This window comes from Xiphias gladius, chromosome 9, assembly GCF_016859285.1.
Source record: "Xiphias gladius isolate SHS-SW01 ecotype Sanya breed wild chromosome 9, ASM1685928v1, whole genome shotgun sequence".
Classification (NCBI taxonomy): domain Eukaryota; kingdom Metazoa; phylum Chordata; class Actinopteri; order Istiophoriformes; family Xiphiidae; genus Xiphias; species Xiphias gladius.
Genome location: NC_053408.1, coordinates 15,865,046 through 15,887,375, shown reverse-complemented (window position 1 = coordinate 15,887,375; position 22,330 = coordinate 15,865,046). Strand labels below are relative to the sequence as shown.

The following is a 22,330-nucleotide window of genomic DNA, read 5'->3' as shown; positions in this document are numbered from 1 at the left end:
CTGTCGATAAACACACAATAGAAGCTTTTATGATTTCATAATAACCCGTAATTTATTATCACCGAGAATGAGCCTGGAATGGAAGAGGGGGAGACATTGCGATACGCGCTGTTATCCTTCATGCAATTTTATTTATTGATGTATTCAGTCCCATAATACCTGAATTCTCTTACCTGACCAAGGCGGCGGCCAGTAGACCTCCTCCTATGGGTCCGACCCAGTAGACCCAGTGGTAGGTCCAGTAGTTGGTCATCACAGCTGGGCCGAAAGCCCTGGCAGGGTTCAGACACGTTCCTGACACATCGCCCCTGCACCAACAAGAAAAAAAAAACATGCATGTTAATTATTAATACGATCTGAACATTTTTCTTTGTTCTATCATCTAAAAATGACCTTAGTGACACAGCTGTAGCAGCAAAAAGGATAGAAAGTTAAACGGTCATAGTACATTTTTTAATAATCTGGTGATTCTGATACATTAACTTGCATTTTATATCTATTTAGCCCGTTTTTTGTCAGTGTACATTAAATTAGTGGGTAAGTGATTTTTTCTAAAACAATTTATAAAATTTATGAAAATATCAAATAAAGTTAATTTATTTTGAAATAATTTCAAATGTTAAAACAATCATTATCATACATTCCTGTTTGTCTCTTATAGGCTGAATGTTAAAGACATCTCAAATTTCTGTGTTGTAAATAGCCCAAGGTATTCTCAGATCATCTCTGATATTTTTTCAGAATTTTTAAAAACTTTTTTTTTTGTTTTTGGTTTTTCAAATTGTGGAAAAATTTAGCTTTGAAATAAATGTCAGCCATTACCAGCTGGCTGATAATATCTGGTATGACTCTTGGCCGAAAAGAGCTTGAAGTAGTAACTGGCTTTTTTAGGAGGAGCTGGTTACTTTTAAATCAAATTTGGTGTAAATGTCTAAGAGTGCAGGCTCAATGCTCTGTCAGCACATACTGCTCCGTGGTCATCGCCCTTTTATCTCACCCTGCCAGGATGTTAATGATGACGGTGCAGCCCACCAGGAAAGGAGCCAGCGGGGTTTTTGTCTTGCTGTTGACTGCCACCAGCAGCACCACCATGGTGACTAGGCAGGTCATGGCCACCTCCCCAAAGATGGCCCCGGGCAGCTGGCCCTCCGACTTGAGGATATCAAACGCTGCTCCTGTGGCATTGTTGTAGCGTTCTGCAGGGGTCATCAACTATAAGACATGGGTGATAATCAACATTTTGGCCTTCTTAAGGAATTTACGATTACCTTTTAATTACATTTTATTTGATAAAGTGTGTACAATAGAGCCCAAATATCCATCCTATCAGAACATTGTGCAGTTTCACTTTTTATGATTTGGTTGATTTTTAAAAGACCTTGGCCATTCCAGCTCCAAGCACTCCCCCAATCAGCTGGCTAACAAGATAGAGTCCCACCATCATCAGCTTAATGCCTCCACACAGGTAGATGGCAATAGTGAAGGGAGGGTTGAAATGGGAGCCACTGGAAGGAGGGAAAGGAGCGACAAAGAAAACAGTTAAGAGCAAATTGGAAGCTGGTTTTAAGAAGATGAGACCAAGAAAACTGCAAGAGACCCTTTCCACTCAAAATGTATGAGTCTGTCAAATGGCTGAGCTTAATTATTATGTGGCAGAGATAACACACAGCACAGACTGTAGATGCAAAATCATTGTGATTCTCTTTTATTCTCCACATTAAACTAGGGCCTTTACCTGATGTTATCCATGACTGCCACCATCACTGCCACAGCCAGTCCATGCACCAGAGCCGGCTGCAGCCGTCCAGCCGCTGGCACGTTCTCAATAACAGACACACAGCCAATGAAAACAAAGAACATGGTCCCCACAATCTCGGCCAGGCAGGGCTGGAACAGTGTCTCATATTTGTTGGGAGGTTTGGACAAAGGCGGCTTCTTGCCCTGCTCCATAAGAGTGGAGTCTCCGTCTTCCATTTCCATTTTCTCAACTCCCATTTTCGCGCTTCTCTCGTTGGACTCTTTTGGACTCTACTTCTGTTCCAGGGTACTGCTCACAGATAATCTAGCTCAGAGATGTTGGCGCTAGCCTGCCTTTGTACCTCCGGCACTTACACCTGACCCAAGTCAAGGACACTGCAAGGTGTTGTGGTTATTTATAATCACCCCCGGCAGCTGACACGCTGAACTGGAATTGCATCACGGGTCATAAAAAATCAAAGGTGGAGAATATTTCAAAGGCTCATTCTATCAGTGGAGTCCCAGCCCAAACACTTTCCAACCTGAAGTTCTTTGACACCTAAGGTAGTCCTCGAAGGAGTCCTCGAAGTGATCCTATATCATTCTCATTGTTTTATTTGTTGTTTTACTATTTGGATGCACAGGCATGCCTGGAGTAACCAACAGTAACCTGTATAGATAAGATAGACCTTGACCACAGACTTTACATTATTATCAGTTGGCGTCTTTGAGCACTCTGCACCCTACACACCTAAGTGTGTTTCGCACATGCTACACAAAGGTACATTAGATTTGATCAGATTTGTTAAGTAACTAAGTACATTTTCCAGTAGTATACTGAAATATGATTTTGAGATACTGTTACTTTATTGGCAGATTTCCATTTTATGGTACTCTGTACATATCCTCTACTACTATTCGGAGGGGATAGTGTTGTGTGTGTTTTTTTTTTTTACTCCACATTTATTTAACGATTATAGTTTCTACTTACTTTGTAGATTAAGATATTACATTAAAAACTTCACACTGTTTGTGATTAAACCAGTGGTCCCCAGCTTTTTTTGGCTTGTGACCCTTTAAAAAAAGGTCACGTAGTCACGTTTTAGATGTCTGTGAAATGTGAAAGAGGGATTTCTCCTCTAAATGTTTCACAAGGCAAGGCACCCAGAGAGGTAAAATTATGTAATAATTCACAAAAAAGAGCAAAGATTAGCCAAAAGTCCAAACAAATGAATACAAATTTTTGTTGCACACATCTTTCCTGCCCCATTAATCATCTCACAACCCCACAGATTTATCTCTTGAGCCTTTGAATGGGGGCCTGACCATTGCGTTGGTAACCACTGCACAAAACTACCTAACTGTATGTAGTTAAATGTTTTTCTGCAGAATGAATTTTACTTTTGACTCTTTAAGTACATTTTGATGATAAAACCTCAGTGCGTCTACCTGAAACACCTTTTGAATGCAGGACTTTTAATGAGTATTTCAAGACTGGTGACAAATTAAAGGAAAAAACTGAGTAAACTAGTTCGAAGTTTTCAAATTTTCCATGCAAATGCCGTTGTTTGAACTATCAAAATAAAGTCTCATTTTCAACCTGCCTCACACATTCTTGTTTCAAGCTGCAGACGCTCCTTTCTAGAGCATTGTTTATCAAAGTTAAAAACAGTTTGAAATATCTTTAAATATCTTTTGCACTGACTGATTTTCTTTTACTTACTTAAGCCTAGTCATTCTAGACAGAAATGTCTTTATGAGATTGGGGGTATGTTGTTGATTAAACTCCCCAGCATAATATAAATGATCTCCAACTCAACCAACTACAACAGCAAAAGCCAGTAACAATAATCCTATAAAATATTATATAAAGTATATATCATACAACACCATCTAAAGAGCCATTTTTCTGCACAATATTTTCTCCTGCTTTTGATACTTTTTGCTGATACTGCTTCCGAATGTTTACTTAAATAAGCCTTAGTCCATCACTGCTTGCTCTTTATCACACATCTTTAATGCAGCAAAAAAAAAAAAAAAAAAAAAAAAAATTGTAAAATGCAGTTTCTGGGTGTGGTTGTTACAGTCTTGCACTTGGACACTAAGTAGATGGATAGATTGGCATGGTTGTAAAGTGCTCATGATTCATCTTCATCATCATTACAACCATCTTCATCCATTTTTCAGGATGCATACTTTATGTATAGTTTTGAAATACGTCTGAGTTAAGAAGGCACTTTCGCTGCAACATCTCCAATGTTTCAGTTGATCGAAGGGCACAGGCAGGGTTTATGATTCTAATCTGGCTTTATTGTGTAGTGCGGTGCCCTGTCCTTGTACCATCTTCCAAGTAATAAAGCTATCAAAGCAGAGTTTTCCAATCAGGACTTTGACCCAAATAATGAAGACAAAGAGAGAGTAAATAGATAACACAAAAGTGTGATCATTTTTTATGAAATTGTATATATGGAATTTATCATCTCATGTGTCTGGACTTTTCCACCTGTCATCAATTATGTAAAGTCCAAGGTAGGAGGAGCTAATAGACCCCTATCATATCTTTACACACTTTATTGAATTTTGACATACAAACAAGTCATTGAGAAAGAACCAACAATTAGAGCTGATCCAAGTACAAATGTAATCCGCAAAAAAATTTTGCTGACAAATTAAAATATTACAGTCTAATGGTTGGAGAAATGTGTGGACATCCAAATGAGGAAGCTGTCATCAAGTCGCTCAGGATGTCCCCTGTCTCTCTTGGACATTCACTTCAGCACAACTCGAGTCTTCTGGTCACCAAATAACAACCTGCAAAAAAGAGTGATGCTTCAATTACTGGTCAGTCAATGACAGCGAGGTACAGGATTCAATATCCTATTTAGAACATGATGGATCAGCAAATAGGCCAGAGGTCCAGAGAACCAAGAGGTTTAATAAAAAATAAATAAATTAAAAAGATCAGATCCTGCATTGTTTACATCCATGTTTGCTTTACAGCTGTCTACGTTTGTTAGAGAATTACCGCTGCCCACTGTCAATCAGTAGACCGGCGGGAAACCAGCGGCAGGATGGGAGCATGTGTCCATGATGAAAACGAAATGGGGACTTGCTCATAAAAACATTGCTCCATAGCAATACTAGTGGTCAAAAACGGCACAGGGTACCTTTAAGTTTCAACAACAGTTCTTTCTGCTTATAACCAACTTAACTGCATTGCAATCTAGCGAGCCTTTTAAACAGTAACAGCTGAAAAAAAGACAAAGAATACTGAATGTGAATCTTAATCTATCGGTGTATTCTGAACCAAACATACAGTACCTGATGAAGCTGACAGTGAGCAGCGCACCACAGGTGGGTCCAACCCAGTAAATCCAGTGATGGTTCCAGTGGGAGGCAACCACCGCAGGACCGAAGGCTCGGGCAGGGTTCATGCAGGCTCCAGACACCATCCCTCTGAAACAACAGCTGGTGATCAGAGTGATGCAGCTCGACAGTATGCTTCTCATTTTGGAAGTAGCAGTTAGCTCCTCAGGAACAGAGACACCCAAATTAGACACATGTTTTTCCACCTCTACATTTATCTGACAGCTAAAGTTACTAGTTATTTTGAAGATGAAAAATTTAATTCAAAATATATTAAATATGATGCTTTGTTATAGATTAAATTAGACATGAAGTCAGTAATTAAATGATGATAATATTACACTCAAAGGGGACAATTTTGGATCAAGTGGAAACACAATTAAGTGGGAGCTCATCGTTAACAGGTATCAATCAGGAGATATACCATGGTGAAGACAATCATCGACAAATGGAGAAAATGTGGCAAGACAGTGGCATTGCCAAGAACAGGACGTCCCTCCAAAATTGATGAAAATACAGGAGGAACACTGGTCAGGGAGGCTGCCAAGAGACCTACAGCAACATTAAAGGACCTGCAGGAATTTCTGGAAAGTACTGCTTGCTTCCTACATGTGACAACAATCCCATGTATTATTCTTATGTCTTGGCTATGGAGTATGTTGGAAAGACGGAAAAAAAACAAAAAACAAACAAACATCTAAGCCCAGATAAATATAACAAAAAAATACGTCCCGTCTCCCAAAACCACGTGGGAAAATGTGTGATTGTCTGATGAGACAAAGGTTGAATTTTCTGGCCATAATTCCAAAAGGTATGTTCGGCACAAAAACAACACAGCACATCACCAAAAGAACACCATACCCACGGTGAGGCATGGTGTTTGAAGTGTCATACTTTGGGGCTGCTTTTCGTCAACCAGAACTGGGGCTTTAGACAAGGTGGAGGGAGTTACGAATAGTTTCAAATACCAGTCAATTTTGGCGCAAAACCTTCAGGCGTCTGCTAGAAAGGTGAAGATGAAGAGGAATTTCACCTTTCCGCAGGACCCAAAGCATTCATCCAAATCCACAACAGAATGGTTTCACCAAGAGAAGATTAAAGTTTTGGAATGGCCCAGCCGGAGCCCAGACCTGAATCCAATTGAAGAACTGTGGGTTGACCTAAAAAGGGCTGTGCACAGGAAATGCCATCGCAGTTTGATGGATGTGGAACATTTTTGCATCCTGAATGTTTCAGTTCGTTTTTCACTTGAATTTTATAGGATATAGAACTTTTTCAGAACTTTTTCCAGCTTTAACGTGACGTTAAAGCTGGAAAAAGTTCTGAAATGATTTATCTTGGTTTCATTTTTTTGCCTTTTGATTTTGTTTAAATCATAGGAAATATAAAGACTATTGTGAGAAATTGTGAGAAATTGTGTGAAATTTTCTGCTAAGAACTTGCAGAAAATATAATTGAACATCTAACTAAATTAATCAAATATGAAAAATCTTTATGAAAGTTATTTTCAGACTTTCTTTTTTGCTCTCATAACCTTAGTATTTATAAAATCCTGACTGTCATCCAGGTTGTGACCTGGAAGACTGATTGACATAAATGCAATAATGGTGACGCTGGGAAAGAGCCTCTGGACCTCAGCACCCATCATTTCTAGCTACGCCCCTGATTCCTGCTGGGGCTCTTACCCAGCAAATATGTTGGCTGTCACGGTGAGGCCGATGCAGAAAGGAGCCCACGGAGAACGGGTTTGGTTGTTGACAGCCCCCATGCACACCACTGTGGTGAGGAACAGGGTCATCATCGCCTCTGCCAGTGTGGTTTTACCCAGATCGCTGATGCTGGGGTGAAGGGCTCCTCCGAGGACAGCTTCATACTGGTTAGTGGGGCACATTGCCTGAAAGCAGGGTAAATTGAGTATAAATCATCCAGTGCACCATGAACTTGACGGGAGTGAATAGTTTTCAGTTATTTTAACTGTTTTATTTATTTATGTTTTCTACCGAACAAAGCCAGGAAAATCGAGACCAAGGGTTACCAGGACTAAAGGTTGGTAAAGATGCCGGTTGTTTAGTGTTGTTCAGTCGACTTTTATTGTCGCAAATATGAGATATTAGATTAACATCTTGATTTATTATGTAATATTTTAGCTTTTTATCTCACAAAACAACATTCTGATTATATGGGTTAAAATTCTAACTCACCATGTGTACTTTAAACTTTTTTTTTCTTTTCCCTAGCAGAAATGGCCTTCCATAGATGATCTTACCTTGGCCAAAGCAGCACCAACCATCCCTCCAAACATCTGAGCCAGGATATAAGGCACCAGCAGAAGCAGCTTCATCCCTCCACACAGGTAGACGCTCAGAGACACCACAGGGTTAAAGTGGCCCCCACTACATAAAACATGGTGAACTTTATTCTGTGTCTCGAAGCTGATAATAACAGCACCTATCCACCTGACATGGGATAAACAGAACTTGCAAATTATTCTTTGTATTTGTATTAGCTTTGTTATATCAAATTGAACAGGTCAATGAGTGACACAAAAACATAGGAAAAGTCCATCAAATTTATGTTGTCTTCTGCTCTACACGAGTTTGGGAGGAAATGAAGAGCAAACGACCAGAACATCACAGAGACCTTTCTAAAATTTTGAAAACAAGACATCGGTCATCTCGAAAAACTTAGAATACCTGGCATTTAAAGGACACAACAAAATTGAATGTCATCAGTCTTCACCTAATGTTCCCAAACACCACGATGAGAACACCCAGCGCCAGTCCATGTGCCACAGCCGGCTGGAGGACACCACCTGCTCCCACATTCCCTATAACAGATGCACACCCCACAAACACAAACAGACCGGTCCCAAACAGCTCGGCCAGACAGGGCTGCACATGCTGCTCGTATATGCATCTCCTCTTGTTCGTGTTTCTCGAGCCTTTCTCCGTTGCCTGCTCTCCCATATCAAGGACTGCGAAGACCTCTGTCTTGGTTTCTGCCCCTGACATACTGACTTGCAAACGAACTCTTGTCGCTCTTGTGTCGGGGTCACCTGTTCCACTGCTGGACCTCAAACTGCTGTAGGCAGCCTGATGAACTTAGTTATGTATATGAGCAATTTTTGGGATGATGCAAAAAGGACGTACGCACATCCACTTTTTTTTTCTCTGATGCCCCACCTTCCTGCAATTGTTTATATTCCCAAGACTGTTGGCACTCAATCAGTGGAAGCTCATAAAACTATTAGTGCTGTGTTACTGAAGTGTTAGAGAACAAGCACATACAGAGATTAAGACAAGGATGATTGGTTCATTATTATCAGTCCAAAGAACAATAAAAACACGTTTATTTTTAAGGCAATACCACAGATTTGTGTTTTCTATAAGAAAAAAAACTATTATTATTGCATATGAAGAGTTTTCAAACTTTTTCTTTATGTTGAAGTTGTGGGCCAGAAAACCTGTGACTTGAAAAATGTTGTAAAGCTCGGTAGAGTTGTGGAAAACTGCAGAGTCGGATGATAATTCAATGTGGGTTCATCATTATGAGCAAACCTTTTTCTGAGAACAGCTGAATATAATATCCTAAATAAAACGCTCATTATAATTCAATTAGCTTTCTCTATGACTGGGGCCTTATAGCAGATTGTCTATTTTCAGATATATAGTAACTAAAACACACAAACATTCACAAATACAACGTATTCTGGTGATATTTTTCCGCAGCTTGTCCTTCCCACTGCAGATAACCCAACTGATATTAGCTGATAACTAACTGATATTTGATACAAAGTGCATAATAAAGTACATAAATGAACAAGGCAACATGGTCTTACACAAAAGGAAATTTTTATTCAACTGCACTTGAACAGCATTCATCAAATATAATGTATTACAAACTAACCTGCCATGTCTTTTTTGCTGTTTGAAAAATAGGGGCAAGAATAGAAAAGATTTGACAGGCAAATGTAACGTAACTGGTAGCTGCATGTAATACATATCTTGCTGTTTGACACTTGTTATTGCATGCGTGTATGTTTGTAAGTAAATGAATCTGGAAATACAACTGATCAATAAATAAAACTAAAATGGCACATAAAATCCAGACAAGGACAAATATATGACATTTGAAATTCTTCAGGGTTCGAACATTCTTCAATTTCCAACAAAGGTGAGCAGATTTTCAAATAATATTTTTTTTTAAGTGATTGTTAATCACAGACAAAATGTGCCTGTAAGCTAATGAATAAAACAAACAGGACCAATTTTACTCTTGGTAATTCAATCCCAGTGTATTGACAAACCCCTTCACAGTTCTCAAACTTATCTCAAACTCTTATCTTCAATGCGGACTTGGTTACAAACAATGCTCACATAATCACATTCTGCTGATGCCGGGAGTTTTCAAACCAGAATAGCTCCCAGATGACTGAGAGTATGGATTTCCTCTTTCCCAATGTCCCCTTTTTACACATCTTCTCCTGTTGTTGATTTTGGCGAACACACATGTAAAGCGTGTCCAAACAGCGGAGAAGTTTGACACTCAAAACGCCAACTGTGACAGACCTGAGGAAACAGCACACGACCCGTTCTTGTAAATGGCCCCACCAGACATTCAAACTGTACAGATGGGTGGAAATATGAAAAATTGAACTCATATGAGTAACACAAAGTAAATAAACTGACAGGCAATGTGGCGCCATAGTGGTCAGAAATGATCCGGGAATTGCGTGGATTTGATTTACCACTGCAGCTTATGTAGAAAATAATTAGTATGCCTGAAATGAAACAAACAGACTTGTGCTTTACCCAGGTTGAGTTTGTCCTTGGTGGCCCAGCAGATGCTGTAGTGTTGAAGAAGTTGTTGCAACAGCTCCTTCTCGTCCAGGAACTCCAGTCGCTCAATTCTGCAAGGAGTAAAGAAATGTGGTATTTCATCACTTATTCAGTATTTCATCTTATGTGATCTTTCATACTGGACTTCAGATTTAGGTGTCTTTGATTAAGTATTTGTTCCTCTTTGTAATTTTCTAGCCCAAGCCGAGATAAGCCTGATTGCATCATTGGGGTTATTTTCTGAGGCTTTAGAAAGCTCCTACAGAGCCACAGAAGACACTGTACAACTGTTTTCACAGGCTGAGTAGTACTCTTTTTGATGAGCAAATTGATCTTCATATTTAAAATTGGTGGAGTGCCCCTCTAAGCTCACACTGCTCAACAGATGGTGACAAGGCACCCCTCTGAAAAATCATATAGGGTAGAGGAGCGTAGAGGATTGAGGATGTGACAACCATGGTGGGAAAACTGGTCACAATGCATAAGACGAAAGACAAGACTGTATGAAAGGTACAGTATCTCTGACAAATATTGCAGTTTTTGTACAGCTGGGTTTAATTAGATTACTAAAGAGCTTTGGCAGATACTGGGTGATGTTAAGTCTGCATTACCTTGCCACGTCACCCTGAGGAAGCATACTGTAGATCGTCATCATATCCAGAGCATCAGCATGCTCCCAGCCAGTCTTCAGAAACCGCTCCTTCTGCAAACACCTCACATTAACAATATAGTATCTGGATTTTCTGGAAAATAAATCACTAAATGGGACAACAAGCCACAGATCTATGAGCAAGAGACCCTCAAGTCACCCTTATATAAAATATTATCCTGTAGTGAGAAAAAGCAGGTGGATCCTTCGGAATTACGTGTGATCTGACCTTCATCTAAGTCAGAAGTATAGACGAACACAATGTACTTAAACTAATAACACACAAACAATTATAATCTTTTGTGTCTTTATTGAACACACCTGTTAAAAATTCACAGTGCTGCTGGAAAAAGAACATCCAATAACTTAAACAAGCTCTTCCAGTAGCTGTGGATCAGACCTGCACAACATTCAGGAGGAACCTTGCACCATTCTTCCTCACAGACCTGTTTCAAATCAGCCATATTCTTCGGATGTCTGCTGTGAACAGCTCTCTTGAGCTCATTCCACAGCATCGCTGGTGGGTTAGGGTCTGGGCTCTGACTGGGCCACTCCAAAAGGCGGATTTTCTTTGTTTGAAGTCACTCAGTAGTAGATTTACTTCAGTGTTCAGGGTCACTGTCCTGCTTTATCACCCAACTCCTGCTGAGCTTCAGCTGGCAGAAAGCCACCCTGATATTATCCTGTAAGATATCTTGATAAACTTGGGAGTTCATTTTCCACATGACAAGTGTGAGCTTTCCAGGGCCCAGATGCAGCAAAGCCACAAATCATGGTGCTCCCTCTACAGTAATTCCCGTTGGTTTTTATGTTGGTGATAGTTATTTTTACACCATATATAGGGCTAATCCTAAACAGTTCAACCTTTTTTTATGAGGTGTCAAGCTTCTGAGATCTCTTTTTTGCGAGGTTCAAGGTTCTAATCAGCAGATGTTTCTTGTGAATAGCAAACTCAAAATGGTTGAGTGTTTTTCACAAGTCAACATAGCTCTAACCCACACCTCCATTCTCGTGTCTGGAGTGGACTCCAGTTTTACTAACTCCTGACTCCAATTAGCTTTTGTTGATGTCCTAGCTCAGGGGTTCACATACCTTTTCCAGCCTACACTGTGAATGTCTGAAAAATTTATTCAATATGGACAAGAACAATACAATGTCAGTTTTTTATTAGTAAAAATAGATTGTGCTTGTTCTTATCTTAGTATCTGTTTGTAACTTGGATGAAGGTTTGACCATATTTGAAGACACATTTATTCATAAATGCAGGTAATTCCAAAGGGTTCGCTTACTTTTTTTTGCCACTGAATTGAGTCGTAGAGGTTACCTGAGAGTCCAAGGACTGGCAGGCCTCTACTCCTGACAGTGTGCACTGGCGGCGCTGCAGGTTTTCGATCATCACCTGGCCAAATCGATCACTCATGTTCACCTGGATACACAGAGAAAGTTGAGTGGATGAAGTCTTATGTGGTGTTCCTGAGAAAGGCTAAATTATTGCATCTCAGCTCGAACACACATGTACTACTTCTATCTATTCAAATACCTCGGCTGGTTCAAATTACAGATGATCAAATGTCTAATTTCATTTTAAGTGCGTTAAAGCCACTGTTAGCTACTAATCGCATATACGATGAGGAATACTTAAGTTTTTAAAAGCCTACAACTTGCAACAGTTGCAAAAACTGTAATTGAATACCACCTACTACTACCAGATACTTCCTTAAGTTATGACATGGATAACAGAAGCCAACGGCTGTGCTCTTTTGCTGACCAGGATGTGGTCATTTGTTTTGCTTACCTGTTCGTAACTGATGAACATGGCAGTGTGGAAGGTCTCTGCTGCCCAGTGAACTAGGTTGGAGGACTGGGAGGGCGTGATATAGACAAGCACACACTCTGACAGGAGCAACGTAGGTAATCTGGAGATGAGAATATCACATATAAGCACAACATACTGTAACTAGAAAACACTCAGAGAGACCATACTTCTACCAAGACAAAACAATGCTCTAAGTTTGTTATTTTAATCTAAAAAATATATAATTTCTGTTGTTTCAATCCAGATATGCATGGAAGTAAACAAATTAAATGGATTTTTTTTTTCATAAAGGTAAGCACCACAGAAAACAGTAAAAATTCTAAAGTTCTTGGCTACAAAAAATGGATCAGGAGCGGCACCAAAGCCATTTCGTTCGACCAAGTGTCATTGAAAACTGTAAAGTTTTTAAGATATAGCACCTAACTAAAAAACAGGCAAACATCACCTCCTTGGTGATGTTGATCAGGGGAGGTACAATGACAAACAACTGTTACACTTGGGATTTGCATGGCAACTCATCAGACAAGCTGCCTTCAAACCAATAAGAAGTGTGGAGTGTTATCTTTCATACTCTATTACCTTAAAACTACTCACATTACAAAATCTATTACATTCACAGAGGAATATTACATTTATACTCCAGTCTTTAGTGTTGGTAGGCAGAAAGAAAAATTCACATTTGGCAGATTCCTCAAAAGAGAGTCTTTCTGAAATAAATAAAGGTAAAAAAAAAAAAGGAGTTACCAGCTGAGGTGAAGGAGTCTGACAGCGTGAGCTGTCCTCACCATAGAAAACTTACTGTCATACAAAAAGACTACTTGTGCAAAACAGCATCCTATTAGAAAATACAAATCTCTCTGTGTCCGTCGCAACTGGTAAAACGATACTTCCTGAAGGCTTAAAATGTGAATATAAAAAGTTTGGGGTTTTTTTTTTGCTCCTTCACAAAGCGCTTAATTTATGCAAGTTACAATGGATTCCATTTCACAATAGATAAAATGACCAAAACCTCCACAGAAACTTTGAAAAAACTGAGCACATAGGGGTCTTTCAAGCCTACAGGGGGTTTAGTGTTTGATTCTCAAAACAAACATTTTGGGTGGGGTATCCTTTCAAATCAGGCTCCAGACTTCAGACATTACATCTGCATTACAGCCACAGAGTCACACTTACAGTTACTTACAGTGAGAAGACACAGAGATAAGCTTCAATTCTTGGATTTCTAAAAACATGTTGGGAAAATAAAAAGAAAGCTGATAGAGAGCAGGCCCAGAGAGTTTTATGTCGCAAAAATAATACTGACCTTAGGTTAACTTACACTTTCTTCAAAATCTAACTCATTTGCTTTGTATGACTAATATAGAATATAATATTGAGATGAATCCCAACAATGTCTATCACATACTCTGGATTAAGCTGGAACTTCTTCAGTTTTTCATCCAAATTAGAGACGTCTCTTAGGTCTGCGCCGATGATACAGTAACGGTCTGAGTCCAGGCTGTGAGAATCTGAACACACATACACACATTTAGAGAAATTTGCTAGCATAGAATGAAGACTATTTGGAGCTAAACCACATAGATGTGTAATGTCTATGCGGTTTGTAATGTATGATTGTAACTTTTGTTGTACCTAGTAGTAAAGAGTCTGTTGAGTGGGTTTCGATGATGGGTTTGGACAGGGGTGGTTTTGTCCTAGTAAAAGAAAATGACATAATTAGAATTCATTATTTCAACTGTATATCATCAATAAACCTAAAGCTTCACCACAGTCAGGCATTTTACATGAAAACCAGTAAAGATTTATAGGCCTCTGTTGCAAAAGGACCAAAAATCATTAGATTTATGTATGTTTACTTATTGGTTAGTTTATTGGGTAAACAGCTAAAACTAAAGCAGTCTAATACAACTACAACAAGTCCTTCAATTAATCCTTCCTTCCCAAAGGTTATAATGTTCAATTTGTCTCGTAACTGTTGTAGAGAGGCGAAAATTCAACTTTATGGTCATTTGATTAATTCTACTGTGTAATATTTGTTTCTAATATTTGTTTCTAATATTTTGTCCAATACATTTAAATTAGTGAGGATAGAAACTCCTCTCAATATAATGCAATAAAATTCATTAGTACTGCAACCTACAGCCTACAAAAAAGCTGTACCTAATAAACTGGCAACTAAGTATATGTTACAGGCTATAAACTATTACACTGAGCTAACAGAATCCCAAATAAATTAAAGTTACTTTTCAGATTTTATTGCATTTGTTAGCATCGATTCCTTGACAGTAACTATAATAAATGTCGTACTTACTGCAATATACAAGACACTTCTGAGTGAACTACACTGCTGCTCATATAGCGCTTATCCAAAGTACCCCATAGTTGTAATTTATATACAGTAGACATAATATAAGCTCTTATGAAGGACACATGTATGCATAGCATACAACATACATTCATTGCCAATGTTCCTAGAAGTCTCCCGTACAACAGCTGTAGATGCTGAAATGTTGTTTCCTTCAACAAAGGCCTGTGTCTCCCCCTACAGATCTCTACCCAACATTTCAACACCAAAGCCAGAAAGGGGTGTTGAATTAAGATAACTACAGCCTAAGTTTTTCTTCTTAATATGCAAATGCAGAAAGACATGTAATACAGTAAATCTAACTAGATCTAAACTGTAGGGGGAACCTGTGGCTGTTATGGTCCATGTACAGTGCATGGTTAAGAAATTTAAAAAAAAGTTAGTCTTACTTTATATTGTGTATTTTCCTGGCCACAATGGTCGGAAAGTCAACTTCAAAGAACTTCCGTGGCATGAGGTTTTCATCCTATAACACACACGCACACAAGTTTGAACAGCTATCCCTGTAAGGACATTGCATTGACTTCGATTCGTTGTGGACAGCCTAACCCAAACCCTAACCCTAACCCTAAAATTAACCATAACCAATTCATGCCTAACCTTAACCAGGACCTCAGAAATGATGGGGCATTGGTCCCCATGAGGACTACTGGTCCCGACAAGGTCAGTGTTTATACCGGAAAGGGTCCGTAAGAGGTGATAAAGTGTGCACGCACACGCACACGCATACACACACGTACACACACAGACAAAAGATCTGGTCCTTGTGAATGTTTTGGAGGGTAGAAGAGTTGCATTTTGATGCAGTCAAATCAAATCAAACAGAATCAAACTCCACTTCAGACCGAAGGAAATGCAGTGCAGCAAACCTTTAGTCTCCAAAATGTGGTGTCCAGTCCAGCTCCCAGGTTGATTACTTGACAGTCACACTCTGCTTTCCTTATAAACGCATCGAGTAGATGGTTCACCCCTTGAACACGGGCATAGTAACCTGTCAAATCGGACAGGTGGAGGGTAAGATAAGCTGATAGAACACACACCTGAGCTATGTCACATACAAAACATTTCTGCAATGTGGCATTTACAACACTAAAAAATGTACAAGATCACAAATATAGAGGACAAAAGCCTATGTAGCAAACTGGGTCATTGGGAGAATTTAATGCTGACAACTCCACTCACTAACCACACTGCAGAGTGAGGTGTTAATAGCTAGTTATATATTACACAGTAACCTTGTGAGTCATAATTGCTCTATTGCATACACTGCACACATTCATTTAACAGGACAGTATATTGTTTATGGAGCACTCGCTACAGGCCAGGCTCATAATATTTACCAGTGATCTTATGACTTATAGTCTGGCTAAATTTAATGACTTTTACCACCTTACTGAATGAAGCAGAAACGACATAAAGCTTTAAAGAAGAGACTGTAGAACTTGCCCCTGTTGATTTCAGGGGCCTTCCTCTCTCCTACAGATCTCGCAAAGTACTGGATATATGGGTCCTTCCAGTAGCCTTTACTGGTAGCAAACCTGGAAAACAGGTTATAAACTGGATGAGGCGGTGTCCCATATTCTTAATGCTCCTTTAATCAATATGTCTGATGGTGCATGCTGCATGGTTAGATCCATCCATAAATCTAAGCAAAAGCCTCATAAATAAATTATCAGGATCTGAATCAATCCCAATTGAAATACCTTGAAATGTGAAACTATTAACTTTCACAATTGCATAGGTTACCTTTTGCATGTGGTTGCATCGTCACACGTCGCCCTCACTGCTTCGTCGGCAGTGTCCGTGTCTGTGAAGGGTTGCCGAGCTGCCATTAATGATCCTTGTCCTCACGTTATGTTGTCAACATTAAAATTGTGAGTGAACGTTGCATAATCTCATCCACCTGCTTTAGTCCGGCTTTAGCTGCTGCAAGCTAACTGGCTAGCTCAATTTTTATTTGACGGATAGGTTTATTTAACAGAACGGGGAAGAGAAACAATAAAACTGAGAGCATAGTCGAGTAGCTCAAATTCTTGTGTACATGAAACAAACTACGAGGTGGATGAAAATAATCTATACATGAAGAGGTTACAACATTTTGCTGGCTAAAAACAAGTTTCTCGGAGCTAAGAATGTATTGACAATTTGACCGGAAACGAACATTAAGTTCTTCCGGTTTGTATTTTTCAGATTAAAAGCATCACTGTAATAGTTCCTGTTTCGCACATTAATAAAATAAATCTATAACAGAACTACATTTTTGAACCTACTCCACCTCCTCCAATTATGACTGAGGTTACTGTTTTTGACATTGATCATCATCTCTGGGTACATTGAAAATAGCACCTTTTAACCTTGCACAGATAGATTTTTAACCCAAACTAGAAAAATATTGTCATTAAACCTGCCAATTATGTATATATGTCTTACACAGAGACTTGCTGGAATCATACGTGGTCTCATTCTGGGGAGTTAAAAAAAGGAAGGGGAAAACATTAAAACGATGCAGACATCCATCAAGTCCCACGTGAAATATGGAATCCAAACCCACTCTGACACATGTCCTTGCAAACTGTGTGGGAAATCCTACCACCACAAAGCCAAGCTTACTGAGGACACCGCAAGTCAATCAGAAAATCAAGAATTCCTTTGTGTCTGAATTCCTCTGAGAACTTGATGCAGAATGTAGAAAGTCACATTACAAAGAGAAGGGCTTGTCCTATTTGTGAAAGAAACTTCAGCATCTCTATTTCAAATCCATTTGAGAACAACACTTGGGAGAAACCATACAGCAGAAAAGCCTGCGGCAGAAAATTTTTGTGAGCCCCATACAGGCAAGAAGCCCTACAATTTCCACATATGCTCCATCCAATTTATTGCAAGACTATGACAAGCTGTACAGCTGCAGTAGGACTGTGGAAAAGAGCTCAGTGACCTAAATTTGCACATGCACATGAGAGCTCACAAAGATGGAAAATGTGCATCTGCGACTTTTGCATCAAAGATTTCAAACAAATCAAAAATTTGGACATTCACAAAATAGCCACATGAAGGATATGTATCTGTGATCTATGTGGAAGGGGTTTCTTATAGCAAAAGGGTCTCCAACAATATCTTATAGCTCATATTGATATATTCCAAGTGATCGAAGTTAACTGTGAAGTTGTGAACAGGCTGAAAAGTATATAGATCTATAGCTTTGATCCTACAGAGACATAATGTATTTGATTCTTGATAGCAGACTGCCTGAGTCATCGTACTGGTGTCAGTTACTTGAGTTTCATGGCATTAAGGGCCACTGTGTAGCCTTGTTGACTCACAGCAGAAAGGATGTGGGCTCAGTTCCCAGACATGGTGTTGTGCTAATACTTTATTCCCAAAAAATATAAGATTTTCTTGGTACTGTCATTGTATTCATCATTCATTTCAGGCATTTTAAATTCATTATCTCCAAAGTTAGGATAGAAATCACAGTGTTTTTATCTCTCCTAAATCCAAGTGTCCACAAAATGTTGAAGAGTGTCCAAAGAAGGACAATCCTTTGCTTATTTCAAAGTATTCCTCAACTACCTCAGGCACTATTGATGGAATCACCACAAATCGTGATTTTATTCATTTCTTTTTATTTCTGTACAAATTTTTGTTCATATTTTGGATAAAAAAACATTTCTCAGAAACAAATAGCATATCTTAAAATCAATTCAAATAGAAGGATTACCCATTTGAAACAGTGTTTGAAAATGATTTTGTTATGAGTTCTTAAAAATTTGGAATTAATTTCAATGATCAGATGTGTCACATTTGAATCCACTGAGTATGGTAAAATTGACTTTCTGTCTTCTTTTGTAGCTTAAGTGCATATCAAATACGAAGTTACTAATTTTTTTTAGGATGTTTGGTCTTTTTCATTGCCACTTCCTCCCTTATTTATACGACCACGTGTCTTTTCAAGATTTAAAACTGTGCAATCACTCTATATTGGGAGCACAAAATTTTTTGCTACAGCGGGTGGATACTTTAAAGTTTTCCTGTAAGATGATGACTGTCACACTGTTGCATCAACTGAAAACAAGTAAAGGAAATACTGTATGCTCCCTTTAACCACCACAAACAGAGGGTTAGATGGCATACTGTATTTATCTATTTGAAACTGGTGGAAGAAGATATTATTACCGAAATGAATATAAAAGCATGCACACTTATGGCTTAAAAATACATCCTTTAGATAATCCCAGAGTGTGCAAGTTACATTAGTCAGTACCTGACTAATGTAAAACAAACCTCACTTTAGGGTACAGCCTTTCATATGTTTCTATCTCCCAGGATTGAACAACAATTTAAGGGATAGTGACAATTATAAGCAGTTATTGCCTGAAACTAAAAAGATGGCTGATGCATTGTGCAATATAGTAAGTACCACTGCAAGTACAGGGACAATTTTGGGGTTCGCTGACACTTTAATTTAGTCAGTGTCAATGCAGAATGTTTTCTCTGCTCATGGTCTGATTGTTGTGGATACTCTGAAAATCTGCTTATGATAGGTTTTAATACCAATAATACACTCTGCTTTGCTAGAGGTTAGGGCAGGTTAGTGCACTCTCCTGCATGAGTACTACTGATAAACAGTCAACCTGCTAGAGCAAAATTATGAATTCAGGATTTTTAGTTTGAGTTCGAGTATCTTATGGAACTTTTTTTTTTTTACTGCAGTAAAACTACAGTACTCCTTAAGTGAGTGGGTTTCTGCTGTCAGTGTCCAGGGGGAGGTGGTGCTGTCTGGCAGATGCACAGCTGCGGTGCACTAACCTTATTTCCTGCTGCTGCTGCCCCCCCCCCCCCGTGTGTGTGTGTGTGTGCGTGTGTGTGTGTGCGAGTGTGTGTGTGCATGCTGGCAGTGGCAGAGGTGAGTCGCCGCCGCTGTTCACTCGGCTCCCAGCTCTGCGTTGGGGAAAAAGCGGCCGACGGATTATCCAGCTCGGTAACGCTAGCTCGTCGGCTAACGGTCAAGACAGCAGCCGAGAAGAGCCATGAAAAGCCGCCGGAGCCAGTGAAAGTTAGTCAGGGCTCACTTCGAGACTTTAATGTACGGAAAGATACAAAAAAAGAGGTTCGCGGATCATGCCTTCGCCCCCACCTGGGACTTTTCTCTAGAATTTCCACTTGGGAAAGGCTAGCATAGAGGCTAGCGAGGCTACAAACTATTTTTAATTGGCTTTGGGCTCAATGGCTCTCGCTTGTTTTTCCCTGTCATAGCGACAGTTTGGAAAATTAAAACGGGGAGAGGCCCTTGCGAACTTCATGACAAACCAAAGCCCAGCTTTGAAGCGTTACTTCGGAAGACCAGACTGGCAAAGGACCGAAAATGAAGAAGCAGTTCAATCGGATGAAACAGCTCGCCAATCAAACAGTTGGCAGGCAAGTATTGAGGTCCGCGTTGTTTACTGATTTGAAGCTCACCAGCAACCTAGCAAACACACTTTCTTTTAGTCTTTCTGACCTGACTTCCAAGGCTTGTCCATTTAATCCGACTTTTAACCATTCACTTCACTTTTCCTCAACTCGCTTTCTAGCACTTATGGCTGTGAGGTGTTGTTTAAGAAAGAAAATCACACGAACTAATTAGAAAAAACCTAATCAGCGGAGGCTGTGTTGACAAGAACCGTCTTTCGTTGTTGAGCCATTTGCTTTTAATAGCTGACGACAAGGCTAAAGGACATGACAGTGTTAATAAATAAAAAAAAAGGATGGGGGGAGTGTTAAATCCTTTCCTTGATGTGTGCAAGCGTCCATACTGCTGTCTAAACCCAACCAGATGTCCCGCTTTACAGAATGGATCGGCCATCAATGCAGTGTTGCCACTCTCTGATATAGTGGGATATAAACACCAGACAGGAGTCCAATGGGGGGGGCATTTTGATCTCGCCAAGTCTCTATTTTTAAGTTGGGTCTATCACTTCCTTGCATTTGGGGGGCTTATTCTGCTCTAAAAGTTTACCTGCTGGGTAAGATAGCAGATGTGTGTTGGGAATTTTGAAAAACATGGGGCATGGTGGACAGATTCAGGGATGTATTAATAGACATTTTTGAAGCTGATATGGATAATTTACATTTTTCCAACCATAAACAACAAATACCAGAATGCAATTTTGCAAGAGTCTCTGTGTAAGGAGATGCACAAGAGGGCAAGGATTTCAGACCACCCCTATGTTGGCTAATTGAATTTTCTTTCCTATACATATAGGAAAATAAAAGATAATCAAAATGTTAGTTCCTCAACTGGTCAAATAACGACAGGTAAAAATATTATTGGGCTAACAACAATGACGGTTTCGAAGCTGAAATCTGCCGATAACATACACCAAACAATGACAATATATTGGTGTGTGCGTAGCCAGGGAGCAGGCCTGCTCAGTCCATGACTGGTCTTACGTGCTCCTGTGCAGCAGAGGTCAGACACTATCTTAAAGGAAAAAGATGGGAACTGAGTGAGATAGGACTAATACGGTAAAGCACCGGATGAGTTTGTTATATAATCTGCAACTCAGCAAGGTTCACTTTCACTCTGTGCTGATAAAGTGGCAGAAACAGCCTCTCCATTAGTGAAACATTAAACGCCCAGCTTCAACCACACATCAAACTTAAAGCATAAAAAATACATCAATGTGTTTAAGTGATGGAAATATCTGACTGCCTCCACTTCAAGCATTCTCTCCCTCTGAACTTAAAGTATGTTGCAGAGTCGAAGCTAATAGGTGAATGGATCTATTTTTTCAAAAAAGAGCGTAAATCCCAACAATGAGGATGCGTTCTGCTGTGTTAAGGCCTTTTATCTAGTGCCATTATGTTGTTGTTTGATGACACACAGTGTCCCTCTGTAGTTGGATGTCTAAAGTAGCACTGGCTGCAGCCTGGCCTTGCACAAGAGGGTGAGACATGTCAGAGGCTGTCTTCATCATGGGAGTTTGGCTCTTATGATGTCTGGCATTTTGTTTTTGTTTTTAGTGGTTGTTAGCGTGTGTACATGGGAGTCAACAATGTCTGGCACCTCAGGCGGATAGCGGGTGAACCCTGCCCTGGATGGTACCAGATAAAATCACTGACAGGCTGGGAACAATGATGTGTCATTTTTAAGTAGACTGGGGCAGAGTTGCCTTTATATAAATATATTTTATCCCCCACATTTATAATTTAAAAAACAAAGTCCATACATAAGAAAGCATAGGGGTGCAACAACTGTTAATGTTTCTTGATAACTGATTAATTAGATTGTTTCTAAAATGTCAGAGAGTACTGAAAAATGTCCACCAAATTTCACCAAATCCACCAAACATGACACGTTCAGATGTCTTGTTTTGTCTGACCAACAGTTAATTTACTTCTTTCTTGCCGTTTTTATCATCCTAAAGGGAGTACATAAAATAAAGCTCTGATATAACTCTGTTTTAGCCATTACAAAATTATGTTTCGGCCATAGCGCTTGATCAGAGGAATAAACATTTTTAAAAGATTTGGGGCTCTGATAACTTTTATTGAACTTTAGTAATTATTTTTTATCATAT

General features: G+C 39.4%; 4 protein-coding genes across 6 annotated transcripts in view; 1 reads left to right on the top strand and 3 right to left on the bottom strand.

Annotated features, from left to right (window-relative positions):
- Window positions 1-27: 27 nt before the first annotated feature.
- LOC120794706 (aquaporin-8-like) lies at window positions 28-2,100 on the bottom strand. Its single transcript, XM_040135959.1, has 5 exons — window positions 1,736-2,100; window positions 1,379-1,505; window positions 998-1,212; window positions 174-308; window positions 28-73 (listed from the first exon to the last, which is right to left on the bottom strand). Exons 1-5 carry the CDS (start codon window positions 1,993-1,995, stop codon window positions 28-30), a joined length of 783 nt encoding a protein of 260 aa, XP_039991893.1. The 5' UTR covers window positions 1,996-2,100.
- Window positions 2,101-4,505: 2,405 nt separating this feature from the next.
- aqp8a.1 (aquaporin 8a, tandem duplicate 1) lies at window positions 4,506-8,114 on the bottom strand. Its single transcript, XM_040135568.1, has 5 exons — window positions 7,843-8,114; window positions 7,370-7,496; window positions 6,789-6,997; window positions 5,059-5,193; window positions 4,506-4,548 (listed from the first exon to the last, which is right to left on the bottom strand). The coding sequence occupies exons 1-5, from the start codon at window positions 8,112-8,114 to the stop codon at window positions 4,506-4,508; spliced, it is 786 nt and encodes a 261-aa protein (XP_039991502.1).
- Window positions 8,115-8,942: 828 nt separating this feature from the next.
- On the bottom strand, window positions 8,943-16,948 carry lcmt1 (leucine carboxyl methyltransferase 1). Its single transcript, XM_040134351.1, has 11 exons — window positions 16,518-16,948; window positions 16,218-16,309; window positions 15,641-15,762; window positions 15,161-15,237; window positions 14,039-14,100; window positions 13,812-13,914; window positions 12,386-12,506; window positions 11,915-12,016; window positions 10,553-10,644; window positions 9,915-10,012; window positions 8,943-9,671 (listed from the first exon to the last, which is right to left on the bottom strand). Exons 1-11 carry the CDS (start codon window positions 16,601-16,603, stop codon window positions 9,649-9,651), a joined length of 978 nt encoding a protein of 325 aa, XP_039990285.1. The 5' UTR covers window positions 16,604-16,948; the 3' UTR covers window positions 8,943-9,648.
- Window positions 16,949-19,650: 2,702 nt separating this feature from the next.
- arhgap17a (Rho GTPase activating protein 17a) overlaps window positions 19,651-22,330 on the top strand; it is a 29,543-nt gene continuing 26,863 nt past the window's right edge. For all 3 annotated transcript variants that reach the window (XM_040135001.1, XM_040135002.1, XM_040135000.1), the window contains exon 1: window positions 19,651-20,186. In XM_040135001.1, the coding sequence (XP_039990935.1) occupies window positions 20,134-20,186 (53 nt within the window). In that variant the 5' untranslated portion in view covers window positions 19,651-20,133. The remainder of the gene's footprint in view (window positions 20,187-22,330) is intronic.